Source organism: Amblyraja radiata, chromosome 13, assembly GCF_010909765.2.
Source record: "Amblyraja radiata isolate CabotCenter1 chromosome 13, sAmbRad1.1.pri, whole genome shotgun sequence".
NCBI classification, from domain to species: domain Eukaryota; kingdom Metazoa; phylum Chordata; class Chondrichthyes; order Rajiformes; family Rajidae; genus Amblyraja; species Amblyraja radiata.
The window spans coordinates 3,892,159-3,909,080 of NC_045968.1; the positions used below are offsets into that span (position 1 = coordinate 3,892,159).

General features: G+C 41.3%; 1 protein-coding gene across 2 annotated transcripts in view; it reads right to left on the reverse strand.

The window, feature by feature from the left end:
• The window catches only part of slc25a36 (solute carrier family 25 member 36), a 62,767-nt gene that overhangs the window by 29,531 nt on the left and 16,314 nt on the right, over positions 1–16,922 (reverse strand). For both annotated transcript variants that reach the window (XM_033031108.1, XM_033031109.1), the window contains one exon: positions 8,175–8,342. In XM_033031108.1, coding sequence (XP_032886999.1) covers positions 8,175–8,342 — 168 coding nt within the window. The remainder of the gene's footprint in view (positions 1–8,174; positions 8,343–16,922) is intronic.

Consider the following 16,922-nt stretch of genomic DNA (forward strand, 5'->3'; position numbering starts at 1 on the left):
TGCTGTACTGTTCTATGTTCTTTCCGACTTCTGCAAACAAACTTATCACCGTGTCTCTGTACACATGGCAGTAATAAACTAAACAATGTACAATTACACAACTCAGAGGTGAAGATCCATTAAGGTTTTCTCACCAGAAGTTCTGCATAAATGGAATGAAAACAAGGACCTTTTCTCTCCCTCATTTATGATCCAGACATTACATAACACTTCTTGACATTTAATTGCTAGCTTCTTGCTTAAAATATTTTAATTATAACTATTCCTCTACAAAAGAAAGTAAATCATTGATGGATCACTTATCAGATCTAGTCATTCTTTCATAGTCAAGCCATGGAAAACATTTCAACATATGCTAATACAGAATGTAATTACTTATAGACATGTTTGATAAATGTATACCCCATGATAAAAATAAAGAGACAGTTCCAAATATTGTGAAAGAAGTTTCACACAATTTGCTACAAGTAACTATGGAGCAAAACTGAACAAAAAGACATTCAGTTGTGGGAAATGAACTGTTGAAAACAAGATTTATGGACCAGTAGCAAAACTGCAAATCACATATGGACTGCCTGCAAATGAACACAGATCTTGTTCCTGCATGCTACTTATCGTGACTTTTCTCATAATTGCAGGCGTATGATCCAATCAAAAGTAGAAAAGTTAAAAAAAGAAAAAGAATCAGGAACCCAGTATCCAAATCCAATATAATTAATATAATTTAGGAACTATAGATACATGTGACACCCACTAGAGATAGTCTTTACAGTACATGAACAGGACCTTTGGTCCACCTAGTCCACGCCGACCAGCGATCACTGTATATTAGCACTATCCTCTACACTACAGACAATTCAGAATTTTACTAAAGCCAATTTATCTACAAACCTGTACGTCTTTGGAATCTGGGAGGCAACCAGAGAAAACCCACGAGGTCACAGGGAGAGCGTACTATCTCCATACAGACAGTACCCGTATTCAGGATCGAGCCCGGGTGGCTGGCGCTGTGAGACAGCAACTATACTACAGCAATACTTTGCCACCCAACGGCTGTTTGAATAACAGAAATTCACCCTCACAGAATTCACAAAATCACTACTAAAAAATGTGGGATCTTGAATAAAATTTGTACTCCGAATTTGTGAAGAGAAGCAAATGGACGCAAAATGTTTTTTTCAATTCACGTTTCTTGATGCTTGTGCAGCTGAGACAGCTGTGTGTGATGGAAAAAAGTGAGACAAACTATGTCCCCCTCCCCAAATGCAGGGGGTTGCCTGTAACTAACTACGATTCAAACAAATATACAAGCACCAGCCAGTGCTTCAGCAAAAATCAACTTCATGACCAACTTTCACACCCCTCCCCACCACCTTCCTCTCAAATTCACTTGGACTATTTCTGACACTGCTTTCCCCTTTCTGGACTTTCTATCTCCACCTCATTTACTCCAAACCCACTAATTCCCACAGCCACCCAGTCTACACCTTCTCCCACCGTCTTTTGCAAGGATACCATTTATTTCTCTTACTTTCTCCGAATCTGTGGTCAAGGAGGCCTTCTGCTCCAGGAATTTATGTGAAGTAAAGTAAATAAATATGAAGTTCTTCCCTTAACTTAGGTTTATTGATGCGTGTGCAGATTGTGTGGCTTCTCATTACAGAAAATCATTACCTGGCCCATTTCTATGTAGTAGGTATGTTGCAAAGCCTACCTGAAGCGTCGTTGAAAATCTGCTGCTGCGGGTGTGCGCGATTTTGGCGCCGTTTAGAGGGGGGCGAGTTTAAAACGCGATTTTCTCTAGGCTGTTCAAATCGAAGATGTTCAGCCTAGTTAATTATTAACGAAAAATCGCTGGAAGACCCCGTCGCAAAAGCTATTATTAGTTTTAAAGGCCTCGTATAATAGTTATAGTAGTTTAAAAATCAATCTCTAAACCCGCGACCGCCAGCAACCGCAGGGTCTCATAAAGCAAATATCTGAAGTTAGGCTGTATATTTTTATATTAAAAAGGGCTTCTAAAGAACCCTTTATACAAAGTTTAATATTGCGAGTAGCTCATTTTGGGCCCATTATATCCCGCAGTATTTTTCTCGGCATTTGGGGCACAAATCTACTGCAATGTGAACGTTCTAAACCAGCGCGTTCCACAGGGACCCACTGGAAAGCTGATTTAAATGGGCATTTATTTACAGCAATTGAGCACTAAATTCCTTCCATTTGGTCTATAAATTAATGTAAATGAGATTTAAAAATCATGTTTTATTGTGAATTATTTGTGAATATTATTTGGACATTTAGGCTATTTAAAAATGTTAATCATTTATTAAGAAATGGATAGATGTTTAGATCTAGTAATTGAAGTCTGAAATTAGCTACAATTAGGTAACTAACTAATTATATGCTTTAATTTCAGGTCATCCAAGTAAGATTATTTTATATTTGTTTCAGAATGCTTCAATCTATGATAACTGAAAATTTCATTCAGTTCTCTTAATTTTTAAGAAAGTTATGGGCTTTTGACTGTTCACGATCACAGCTTTTTTGTTATGTCCATAGAAAATCAATAGGGAACAAGATGCTCATTTCCGAGTATGAAAATGGCCATAACTTTTTAAATACTTGAGATATGAAAGTGAACTAGGTGTCAAATTAAACTTATTTTTATGCTTTATCTGATGGGATAAATTACAGACTTGATTTTTAAAATCTCAAAATTTTGTAACATTGCTATATGTAGACAACCCCACCATAATGCCTTTTCTGAATCCCACACCAAGACAGCTAGATCCCTCTTAAAAGTTCCAATCCCAGCAGTGATCGCATTACAACTCATTTACCTGACAACAACCCATTTTGACTTCCATTTCCTGTTCGGCAGTTGAACTTGTATCCACACCGATGTACAAGCACACTGGCACAGCTGTTACCCAACATTTCTCGACTGCCAGGTTTGATCTGACCGCAGGGGCTGTCAAGTGTTGTGCCAATGAACAGCTGCTCCAGTTTACTCCTACATTCCAACGGCAATGCTAGTGGGTTAAACACTGACCCTATTCATGCAATTGAGGGCACAGGCCATGATTTTAAAAAAGTGGTTGTCTTGTCATTTGTTTAATCCTAATCATTTTAATTTATTTTAATTGTTCTTTTTAATTTAAAAAAACATTTTAAATCACTTTAAACTTTTAAATGGCACTAGTCATCACAAATATTTAAGAATGGTTTAAAAGGTCTGATAGCCAGAAACTGGCAGATGGTCATTAGGATGTTATGGAATCTGGGCCTTGGCATTTGCTGCCTGAACCACCAGTCATAAACTGCTCTGCTTTAAGAATGGGCACAACAGTGAATCCTGCAAAATAAGACACAAAGTGCTGGAATAAATTAGCGAGTAAGGCAGCATCTCTGGAGGACATGAATTGGTGATGTTTTGGGTTGGGCGCAGTCTCAAGGGCCCCAATTGGAAACATCACTTATCCATGGTCTCCAGTGATGCCGCCTGACCTGCTGAGTTACTCCAGCATATTGTGCATTGTGTTTGTAAACTTGCTTTGCAATTCCATCTCTACTGTAAATTATCCCTTTGTGCAGATAAAAAATGCAAATGTTAGAAATTTGATACAGCACCTTAACAAATGTTTTCAGAAATAGCACAGTACACCCTCTGATTTACCATTATCCACAGTATGTCATTATTACAAGTAGCATTATGCCCACTTAATATTTCAGCAACCTTGCTAAAAGTGCTGAAAATCCAGTAGAAAAGTTCTGCTCATCACTGGGCGAGAAGTTCAATGGCAGATGCAACTGGAAAACTATTGATCAGCAGCATGAAAGGTTCAAAACTTCTCAACTTGTACTGACAGAGTTAAATGGCAGCACCTTCACACAGAACTGTTAATATATTCACTCAAGAAGATTTGAGCTCACGAGTTATTTGTTGTATATCTCTCTCAACCATACTTCTTTATATGCATATATTTTCTGGGGAAGAATCTTATTTACCCGTAACCAACATATTTGGACATATACCGTATTTCCTGACAATGAAGACGCTATTTTCTACCCCAAAATAAGGCACAAAAATTTACCTGCGTCTTGGAGGCCGATGGTTAGTTTGTTAGCCAAGAAAGATAGCCAAGTCTATCCCTCATTGCTGGCAGCTGATGGGAAGCAACTGTAAAGAGGGAAGCGACTGTAAAAGTAGGGGGAGAAAGAGTTCCTTTCACAGCGTGTGGGGAGTCTGGCCTTGGTCAGCATGGCTGGACCGCCAGGGGTAAAGTTGTGGGGAGAGCAGGAGTGTTGAGAAGGAGGGGGTCGGGAATCATGCCAGCAACTCACTCACTCACCGCGGCGTTCCGGGCGGGGAGCCACCGCATTGTGGCCAGGGAGGGAAGTAGTTTGGGTGGCTGTGGGTGGCCGCCGGGACCGGACAGCAGAACCGGCCACCTCCTCAGCGCCTTCTGCCGGGCCCGCTCACCTCTGACAGTGCTCTCCTGCCACTCGCGGGCCTCGCTCATGTCAGCTGCTTCTCCTGTGTCAGCGCAAGTAACCTCAATTGGTCCCTTGAACTAGTATTGTCATTCAATAAGATCACAACTGATCAATTGTCCCGGTGTGCTCCCATTTTTCCCCGCCTGTCGTCGCCCTCCACCCATTTGCCTTGGGCAAATTGAATTGTCACCCTCTCTACATTTATTAATTTATTTTAGAGCATGAGGAATTCTATGTCCAGCTGTAAATTGCTTGTCCTAAGCTTCCCCCCAGTCTAGTTTCAGCCAAAAACACTGAATCAAGCACTTGAACAACTAATCTTTATTTTAGCAAAACACAATTACAGTTCAACTACTCCTATCCCACCGCGGGTTCGATCCCCATATCTGCCTGATCAAGCCCTCTAGGCCTCGCTCAAACAGAGACACTCCAGAAGGTCACGTAGTCCCAAGCTTTCTCCCAGAAGATCAACGCTGGACCTCGTGGTAGTGGACTTTTAAAGGTCCCTGGATCGCGAGGGGCCGAACCACATGGGGGTGGTCTCTGAGCAATCCAATTACAGATATCGATTAACCCCATACATAACAGACATTTCCGTAACCCAATAATACAACAGCTCAATACATTGTAGAGAAGGAAAGCTCTAGAAGGAAGCCAACAAGAATAAACATTGAAACATGTACCCTGAGATTCAAACAATTTCTCCAAGGCTCAATAGTTCAAACAATCATCAATTAACAGGATGACCGTCTTGCAACATACAATGCTTTTGCAGCAATCTAATAGAAATGATGCATTTGAAGTTAGTTTGCAAAACTGCTATACATGTTATCAATTTAAGCGAAACATGGAGAACACCTGGACCCCTCACCATCCAGCATATCAGTCTGAGCCTCGACTGGCTTGCGCCAATCAAAGCCTGTAAAGTTCAGCTGACAAGGAGTAAGCAATTCTGACAAGGGCAGGGATCCTCCATTTTATGGTGTCTTTAATTTAGCCAATATTAACACCGCCAGCCTTTTTTCAAAATTTAGCGACTCAAAATGGGGGTGCGTCTTTGACGCAGGTGCGTCGTAATTGCCGGGAAATACGGTAGCTCACCTACCTGAAATGTCACCTATCCATGCCTACCAGAGATGCTACCCGACTCACTGATGTTTCTCCAGCACTGTTTTTTTTTGTGAACCAGCATCTGCATCTCATCTTGTCTATATCAGAATTATAGTTGTCAGAATCATTTGCAGCTTTTAACTGCAGTAGCCATAATTTATATTTTAACATGATTAGTATTGATATCAACTGGCTGTACTATAAACAAGTTTATAGTAGTGCTTAGATGGTCACAAAGGCCAATTCCCACTCTTTACACCCAACCTAGTCAGCATAACCTTCCACTTCCTTTTCCTTTTAAGTGCTTATCTACTTTTGCAAGATCATATTGATAAGATAGCACAAAGATGCATTGGTATTCTCATTGGTACACCTCAACCAGACCACGAGGTTGCGTAATTTGCGTGCCAAGGACATGTAAGTGGGACAGGGCCTTAAGATTCATATGCTCAAGTAGGATGTGGTTTCCATACTGCTTTATATAAACGCTTAATTGTTCACAGCATCATGTCTGTACTTATCTGGTATACCAGATTTCATAAGTCTTAGGAGCAGAAATAAGCCATCGAGTCTACCCTGCCATTCAATCTATGGCTGATCTATCTTTCCCTCTCAACCCCATTCTCCTGCCTTCTCCCCGTATACTTTGACTCCCTTACTATTCAAGAACCTATTAATCTCCACTTTAAAAATACTAAAAGGCTTGGCTTCCACAGCCGTCTACGGCAATGAAATTCCCTGATTCACCACCCTCTCTGGCTAAAGAATTCCTTATCTCCTATCTAAAAGGTACGATGATAAGGTTAAGTGATAAAAGTGGTTTAAAATACATAAAAAAACTATTTCAAAACTAAAAGATTAGCCATGTGGAGTTATGGTCTATGGTATGGTTGGCAATTGGAGGTGTGAAAATAACAATTTGGGCAGATTAACTGATGTCAGGAGAGGCCATATCCTGTCTGCAGTAACTAGGGTGCAAGTAGAACACAGTGTCCAGGATCCTGCAGGAAAATGTAACACGGCCAAGTAACAGGTGAAAAATCTGTTCCAATATTTTAGGCATAATTACTTAAGTAGAAAAGGACCAATTGGATGCAAAGCAACAGTAATTGCGACAATAATCAGATTAGATTCCAAAGAACGAAGTCTGTCAGCTGATGGGTTTAAGCATATCGTATGCATAGCAATCGAGAGAAACAAGCAAACAAGGAATATAATGCCACATGATTCAGGAACTTGAAGGGAGAATAATTGATCGGAAATTTTCAGAAATGGAGGCAGGTTTGGGAGATGGCATGGCGATGCACCATAACATTATAGAAGTATACAGTACTGACAATCAACAGATAGGTAAAAGGACACTATAATTACTGTTCTTAGTGAAAGTAATTAAAGTAAAGTCCGGAAATATTACCATCTGGTTTGGGAATTGCTCTGCCAAGGACAAGAAGGCTCTGCAGAGAGTAGTGCGTTCGGCCGAACGCACTATGAGAACTTCACTCGCCCCCCTGCAGGAACTATACAACAGGAGGTGCAACTCCAGAGCAAATAAAATCATGGGAGACCCCTTCCACCCCTGCAACGGACTGTTCCAGCTGCTACGGTCAGGCAAACGCCTCCGTTGCCATGCGGTGAGAACGGAGAGGTTGAGAAGGAGTTTCTTCCCAGAGGCCATTCGGACTGTAAACGCCTATCTCACCAGGGACTAACTCTACTGAACGTTTTTCCTTCCATTATTTATTATGTAAAGGAATATGTGTGTTATGATTGTGTTTATAATTTGTTTGGTTGTTTGTCTTTTGCACAAAAGTCCGCGAGCATTGCCACTTTCATTTCACTGCACATCTCGTATGTGTATGTGACAAATAAACTTGACTTGACTTGACTAAAAAATAAACAAGCCAGGCTTGTCCACTCCTAACTGCCCAGGACTTCCATGCACAGTGGTAGCACAGTGGGAGCCACTTGACGGCACAATGGTGGAGCTGCTGCCTTACAGCATCAAACACCAAAGTTCGATCCTGACCTCAGGTGCTCTCTGTGTGGACTTTGCACATGCCCTTTTTGACCTTAATGGTTTCCTCAGGGTGCCCCAGTTTCCTCCCACATCCCAAAGACATGCAGGTTCATAGATTTATTGGCATCTCTAAATTGTCCCGAGTACATAACGGGTGGATGAGAAATTGAGAAAAAGTAGAACTAATGTTAATGGGTGATCAATAGCCAGTGTAGACTCGGTGGGCCTGTTTTCATGCAGACGAATTTCGGTTGTTGAATTGAATACTTCTGTCACATGTGACAAGGCACAGTGCAATTCTTTGTTTTCATACCCAAGGTATGCAATAGTCGCCAATTAAGGGCGCTGTGGTTGTGGCATTATACGTGGGTAAATGATGGGTGACATTCAAGACAAGTGTTCGCAATAAAAGGATCAATCACTTAAAAATAGGCATGGGAAAAGGTCAACCACTCACTCGACATGCAACTGATTTAAAAAAATGGCCAACAGTACAAGCTAAAGAGGTATTCGGGGCTAATTTACATCTTGGGGGATATCCAGTACTTACTTTAAGCAATGCAGAGGGCCAGGGGAAACACGAGCCACCGGACCCACGCGGGCTCCATTTATTGTGCTGAGATGAACTTCTGGGATATAGAATGTAACAGATGACTGCAGTCTAGTTTTCACCACTTCCAGAGGACAGGTTAAAATGGCTCCCACTGTCCCCCCGCAGCTGCCAAAACAGAGAGAAAAATAATCAATTTAGTGGGAGGGAAAAGGGTCCAACACAGAAACAACCAAGTCTTTGGCAGTGTTTACAGAATGAAAATGGCACAGCGGAATTTTTTTTATACCAATGAGGATTGCAAACCAGGAAGTTCCTACAGTCGCTGCCTGGATTTTGACAATTTGGCATCCTTGCACATCAAAATAAATCCGTGTAAATATTATACAATATGCAATGATACCCACATTACCTGAAGAGACAGCCAGTGTGCTGTTGCTGGACAAGTAGCAGAAAGAATAAAATGGAATAATTTATTGTACAAGTAAAAGCCGTGAATATACCGAAGAACAATTTCACTCTTTATTCAGTACAGTGGCTCGAGTAATGACTCTTATTTAGAAAGGTTATTTGAAATCTTCTTCAAGCTGTGCTTCAGGACCAAGAAATGGGGTGGCACATAGCTGTAGAGTTGCTACCTTACAGTACCAGAGACCCAGGTTTGATCCCGATTACAGGTGCTATCTGTACAGTTTGCACGTTCTCCCTGTGACCGTGTGGGTTTTCTCAGAGTGCTCTGGTTTCCTCCCAGACTCCCAAGACATATAGGTTTGTAGGTTAATAGGCTTCAGTAAAATTGTAAATTGTCCCTAATGTGTAGGATGGTGCTAGTGTATGGGGTGATCGCTGGTCGGAGCAGACTTCGTGGACCATAGCGCCCGTTTCCACACACTCCAAAGTCTAAATGAATAACTGAAGGGTCTCGACCCGAAACGTCACCCATGCCTTCTCTGCAGAGATGCTGCCTGTCCCGCTGAGTTACTCCAGCTTTGTGTCTAACCTGTTCCCATTCAAGTGTTGTGGCCTCTGAGATAGTTGATGAGGGCAATGTGGAATGTTACACTCTTCCAGAGATGGGGCAAGAAGTGGCTGACATGGTAACTGGATTAGACTTATCCCCACTCCACTGTTTACACACATTGACTATTCCTACCCTACTATGTTCCCAATACATGACCTTGGGATTATCTGCATAACTCGAAATACTCCTCCACTTTGAGCATTCAAGGCCCAGATTCCCAGGAATTACTGAGAATGTTGCGTTTCTAGAAGGACACCGAGCACATCCTTGAATCATTTATTTGTCTGCCTGGTAATCTTTTTCCAGGAATAGAAGCGAGTTTGGAATAGAAAGCGTTTTAGAACATAAATTAGGAGCAGCTGTAGGCAGAGGTCTGATGTCAGACGCGCTACATTGGCCACAACAAGATGTTTACAAACAAATGTAACTAGAGCCTCAGCATTAGCAATGTTGGTGTGGGAGAGGACTATCTAGTGCCATCTCCAAAACAAAATGTCCCAAGCACACACATTTTGCAATATTCATTTAAAAGGCAATGGTCAATATGTTTAAGGAGTTATTAATTTCAACAGAAACTACAATGCTTTCTCATTTATGTACAGATTTGTCACGTTTTCAAAAATAATTTCAAATGTGCTCTGGTTTTGGTATCAGCTTTTGGTATTTTTCGCTATAGCCAGGTGCTAAAATTCCATGGTGGCGAGGTTTTCTCATTCGATGATCACTATTTGTCATGCGGCGTGAACCTATTTTGCCACTGATTAGCCTAAAGATTGTATAGGTCCTGTCGCATGAAGGCACATTAGTTTTTAAATTGTGAATGGAATCGAACTTAATAGAATCTAACTAACCTCAAAAGGACAACAGTATTATAAATGCATTGGAACAACTTGGCTGGGAGTTTCAGTTTAATTTATTGTCACATGTACCGAGGTACAGTGAAAAGCGTTTGTGCATGTAGCTGGTTTGGGGGCTAGTCTTCAGTAACAAGGTTATTGTGCCCAAGGACTCTCTAGTATTAGTTGGTGTCCAATCCTCGAAGCAATTTCTTAATTAATAGAAAGAATTGAATTGGCTGCCTTCTGGCTATTGTGATGGGGAAAACTAAAGGGAACACTGAGATAATCATCTAATCAGCACTTGCAGCTGAAGACAGTTGAGAATACTTCAGCAATTTCTTTAGCATCTATGCATTTCTTTGGCAACACGCATTTCACTACACCAATTGGTGTATGTGACTAATAAAGAAACTTTGAACCTCTACTGGCTACTGCCTGCATTAAAGACAGAATATTTGGAGACTCCCGCTCCTAATCTTAACTTCAATCTGATCCAATGGTGATAGGATTGCTTAGATATTTAATATTATGCTGTATCTTCACTAGGTTAGCCCCTCAGTGCCTCTACCAGATGTCATTCCTTGCCCATGTTTGAACATGCCATTCTGCTAGATAGTAACAGTTGAAAAATGGATATGCATCTCATCGATGTCCACTTTGAGGTACAAGTTCTATTACAGCCCTATCCCATTTACTTAATTTGTAACTGCACACAACATAATGGAGGTAGTCTTTGTGTAAAGTTAGGAAATTGTCTTTACGGGACTGTGTGATTACCATCTTATTGCATCTTCCAAAAACAGAATGGAATAGGAGGTCAGGTAGATTCCCTTGCAACCTGCCATGGACCTGGTCTGCCAGCTATGTCCTTCAGGACTCAGCCAGCTTGATGGATATTACAGACCCCACAATAAAGGGCCTGTCCCACCGTACGAGGTAATTCAAGTTCTCCCGAGTTTCCCCTGATTCGAACTCGGAGAATTACGGTAATAGCCACTCGTAGGTACTCGGGGCTCTCGTGGACATTTTTCAACATGTTGAAAAAACTTCACAAGCTTACCGCGTTTCCCCGAGTGCCTGCTGTTAGCGTTACGAGCCGCTAAGAGACGCCCCGAGCTCAGACATACCCGCTACGTACATTCTACGTACTTACCACGAGTTTGATTTTTTTCTTTAACTCGGTAGAGCTCTTGGGTAAACCCATATAGTGGGACAGGCCCTTAAGTCCACTCACTACTCTTGCTGGTTGCAATGCCTCTTCCAAATTTTGTACAACTTTGAGGAGCACAGCTAAAGGAGGACAGCTAACACCAATCACATTTCCTTGCCTATGCTTGAACTCATGCCACAAAACATCATGAAGAATACAGTCAATGTTGAGGAAAGGACTACTTCTTCCTGCCTGTAACTCATGGTGCTGTGACTGTAGTGGGTCCTGCAGTGTGGCAAAACAAACACAAGGACTGTGATGAAACAGTCTGGCACTGTCTGCAAGATATGAATCCTTACATATACGTCAGGATGTTCATCAAATAGTCAGTGGGACAATGCTCCTTTCGTCAGATGTTTGCAAAGAGGACTTTGCAAGGTTGATCGTTCCGGGAATGGCTTCGCCAAGTCAGAATTTGGCGTCTTGGACAATGCCAGGTAGTCACCTCAATTTTATTCTTTCCAGTAAATAGATCCTTGCCTCAGTGAACAAAAACAGTTATCCTCTGGTTGCCCTGGGTGGCAACTATAGCACTTTAGAAAAGTTTAAAGAATGTTTCTATGTTTTTTTAATTAGAGAAGCTCAAATATTAATAATTAATAGCTCAGCATATTTGCCGCAGCTATGGACTGGAATTGATTTGGAAATAAAGAAAATCACAACACCAGAATCTACATTGGATAGAAAATCAGAATGAAGACCTTCCCAACATCTATCATCTTGATCCAAAGGGGGCAATACATTAGGAAATAACACCATGCATCTAAAAGTAAATCTGCTTTGGGCAACTAAGTGATACGAACATTATTCCCGCCACTAGATTTATGAATACATTTCAACACTAACAGAATCATTATACTGCCTTTTGCGTTTAACAAAACTGCAGTTAAAACATTAAAAAAAAAAATTTATCCAAGAAGGAAAACAAGCCAAATATCCGTGAGCCATGTTTAAATACAGGGATTTCAAGACTTCAGGGGCTGAAATTTTGAACGTGGAATTTCTCAAACTTAATGGACATGAATCTGTCAACAACTGGTCATCGCGCTATTGCTGGAGTCGGCATAGCTTTCTACACTAGAGCATGATTTACACACTCAAGGTTCACGTAACAGAAACAGGATATTGTGTACATGGGGAAATTTAAGTGGCTTTTTAAGCATTTATGCTGTTAATAATCCACAACACAAAGTAAAAGATAAATGGACTTTATGTACAAACAAATGTACTTATTCCAGCATGTTCCCTCGAGGCTATTGGAAACATTATTACTGATTTGACAGCTCTCCACATAGTTAAGCTTCAAGGATGAAAAATACAATGTACCGACTATGACAATGATGTAATAAAACTAGGTGCACTAACATGCCGAACATGTTGTATAAGTAAATGTGAGCACATGACTCCTCGGCACTAGAAACAATTTAAAGTCTATTAGCCCAATTCAGGGAATTAAAAGAGAACAGAAAGTCATGTCACTATTAAAAATATCAACCTTAAAATCACTTTATTGGTGGAGGGGGGTGGATGGGAAAGGTTTCTCAGATCAAAGACTTGTAGAGATGTCGGAAGAGACTTTATCAGACAAGTTTCAACAACATAGAAAATAGGTGCAGGAGGATGCCATTCGGACCTTCGAGCCAGCACCACCATTCATCATGGTGATCATGGCTGATCGTCCCCTATCAATAACCCGTGCCTACCTTCTCCCCATATCCCTTGACTCCACTAGCCCCTAGACTCTATCTAACTCTCTCTTAAATCCACCCAGTGACTTGGCCTCCACTGCCCTCTGTGGCAGGGAATTCCATAAATTCACAACTCTCTGGGTGAAAAAGTTTTTTCTCACCTCAGCCTTAAATGACCTCCCCTTTATTTTAAGACTGTGGCCCCTGGTTCTGGACTCGCCCAACATTGGGAACATTTTTCGTGCATCTAACTTGTCCTGCATCTAGCTTATTTGCAAGCAAATGAATGGAGCCATTTTTCTTGAGGAGGCAAGTTCAACATTAAAAAAAAAAAATAGACGAAGCATCAGACAAACGGGACATAGCTGAAGAGCACATTTGCAGGCATCGGTCACCATCAGCTCTCAAAATGAGCAACTATCGGTGGTTAATTCCAACTGACCTTCCAGCAAAGTTTTAAAATTAAAAATCTGGAATTATGCCCTGTACTTCTTGAGATAAACAAACTTCTTGAGAGAATACTGACACTTGGAACACAGCTGAACTTTAAGAGCTATGTCAAATACATGTAGCTGAAATCCTTCCAAACCATGTGGTTGAGAAATAAGAATGAAGATCTCCAAAGTAAAGAATATCAGTGTCAGCAGACAACGAACAGGTCACTATTTAGAGTCCTTTTAGGTTTCTATAATCTGCTGAGTTGACATGGTTGGGTGTACAGCGTGTTCCATGAAGATCTTTTCAAAATATCAAGAGTGAAGATTATAGCCAATTATCCCTTCTTCCAAAAGTAAAGGATTTGAGTGTCAACTCATAGAGACTTTTACAGACACTCTACTTCGAGTGAGTGAGTGATCGGACACCAGTCAACCTTCAAACAAAATGTTGATTTTTTTTGTTGGGAAACAAAATTAGTTAAAGAAACCAAATAAATATTCCAGTTTCCCTCAAGCACTTTCTGAAAGCAAGCCTTGAGCTTTGTAGCCTTCAAATACTTTTCATTAAGCAGGTGACGACATTTGTTAAAAATTAGAACTGAAATCAGGAACCAGTGATTATCCCGATTAAAGGAGCAGATAGACTCGCCAGCTTCATCTTAAAGTATAACTCCATGCATAAATGTGATGACCAAAATATGAAGAAAGTGAAGTTGGAGACCACAAAAGTTTCTCCTGCAGAATGATCAAGCTTTAATAGTCAGAGTACAAGAGAAATCTACTACGCTGTGAAATAAGAACTTTCAGATCTGCCTCCATACAGTAACGTTAACTGATCTCAGCCAGGATAGCAACCGAAAAGTCACCATTGCTTGCACTGCTCTTTGACGGAAACAAATGGTTCTGTCCTATTTTACACTTTAAAATACAAGTATTATGTGAATGCTGTGACAGAAAGTATCAGGCCCTGGAAGGTTCAAAGTACAACCAGCTGAGGTTACTGTCCATGCTAATGTTGAACAACTAAAAACGTACAAGTAGTTTTTTCCTCAAAGTTTTTGAAACTGCACCTCATTAAGTGTCGTCATATTACAAAGAGAAGCAAAAAAACACACAAAAAAAACAATTCTCACTATTGTAACATTAACCTCATTGTTGCAGGCTGTTTCTCTACCGTGTTGAACTGAACAATAAGGTTTACAACATTGATCCTTTTACATAATTGGGTGAGATAAGAAACAAATTAAAGTGCCTGTGTGCAGCATAATCACTGGACTAATGGCACCCAGGAACAAAATGATCTTACTAAAACCTGGGAAGCACATTAACATACACTGGGAAAGTAGGCTTTTGCATCTCATTTCCAAGTTTACAATAAGACCATTTGTCTTTGCAAATTATAAACTAACATTTATAGGTTTTTACAAGAGCTCGTTTGTGTGTGCAATTATACAACATATATTTAATAACAAACAGAAATAGTTCACTACACAACAAATGAATGCACAACTAGGACCAGTGCTTCTCATTAACCTAATTTTAAAGTTCACAGCAGGGACAGGTCCTTCAGCCCACCATGATGTAAATTTGAGATAATCTCATCTGCGTGCACATGATCCATATCCCGCTATTCTTGACGATTCATGCATTTGTCCAAATGTCTCCCAAAAGATGGTGGAAGCAGTTGTTATCTTATCTGCTTCCACCAGCTCCCCTGGTAGCACATTCCAGACACCTACAACTGTGTAAGAAACATGCTTTGCACATCTCCTTTAAATTTCCCACCCCTCTCACTTTAAAACGATTCCCTCCAGTATATGGGATTTTTACCCGAGCTATCTACCCAATCTGTGGTTCTCAGTTTTATGTAACTCCATCGAGTCTCCCCCTTAGTCTCTGATGCTCAAGAGAAAACAACCTCACCCTGTAGGTAATATCTTCTAATCCAGGCAGCATCCTGATGATCCTTTTCTGCAGCCTCGCCAAAGACTCCACATCCATCCTCTAATGGGGTGACCCAAACTGCACAATGTATGGCCTAAACAAAGTCTAAAGAAGGGTGCCTCTCCAACAGTCTCTGTCCTTTTCTTCTTTGTGTTTTATTTGTATGTGGGCAGATGCTATAGACCTGCACGGGAAGGTAGAAGCTCCCGCCCTCACGAGTCTCGGGCAGATGGGGCTTGTCAGCCTGGGAAGGCAGTCCATCTAGGAGAGAGAAAACTCTGACTTAAAACCTTCACTGCCTTGTGGCCATATCCAGTCATGGAAAAGGCTCCAGGGGTAAACCTCAAGAGAATCCGGAGTCGGAGCCCCTTTGGCAGTTCGTCGCTGTCTACAACCTCGCTCTTGCAGCTCCTGCGACAGCGAAGGTGCCAAACTGTAACGGCCCTGCTGTTCGTTTGGATTGATCAGCGACGTGGAGAGGGGGGACGTGCTGCATGGGCAACAGCCTGTCCATATGACATCGCCTAGGCTCGCATCCGACCAGGATGCATCACCCATGGTCAGTCTTGACCGACGGGGGCCTACTACCACTAAATGTATGTTTTTAGTGTTCTTTAGCACGTTTTATGTGGGGGGTGGGGGGTTGGGGAAAACCTTTTCTAATCTCTTTTTCCGTATCGTACCTCCGTCCACAATGCGGCCTAACATCGAGGAACTGGCAGCCTTTGCTGGAGACCGAATTTGAGAGCTCCACTGTGGTCCCTTGCGAACTTACCATCGCGGAGCTTGCGATCCCTTTGCTCCAACCCTGGGTGCTTGCAGACTTAACATCATGGCGCCCGTGGTCTCTGGTCAGAGACCGACTTCAGGAACTCCAACCGCGGGACTTTCGACCGTCCCGACGTGGGGGCTTCTGCCGCGGGAGCTTCGATCGCCCCGACGGATGGTTCGATTGCCCCACTCGCGGGAGAATAAAGAGAAAGAAGATTGGAGTTTGCCTTCCATCACAGTGAGGAATGTGGAGAATCCGCGGCGGTGGATGTTGATGTTAACACCAGAGTATTCGATTAGATCCCCGTATTCATGGTTACGACACGAAAGAGACTACAAATAAAATATCTTTATACGCGGATGATATCCTCCTGTACATAACGGAACCTCAAACCACTATTCCAGCGATACTGGAAAAAATTAACCTGCTTGGTACATTGTCAGGCTACAGTATTAACTGGAATAAAAGTATACTGTTGCCTGTTCATACCATCCCCTCAGATACATTGGAGAATTTTCCTTTCAGAGTAACAACAGATACATTTACCTATCTAGGGATTGAGGTTACAAAGTGTTAATCTTCCCTTTGACAGGCCAATTTCCTTCCCTTATTAGAAAACCTAAAAAGCAAAATCCAATTCTGGAAATCTCTTCCAATTTCCTTGTGAAGAGTGAATACCATTAAAATGATCTTTTTAACCCAGCTACTATATCTAATTCAGAACATTCCTATTTCTCTTACAAAAACATTTTTTTAAGAGATTAGATAATAATAACTTTCTTGTGGAATTACAAAACTCATAGGATAAACAAAAATCAGGTCTCCAAATCAAAAACT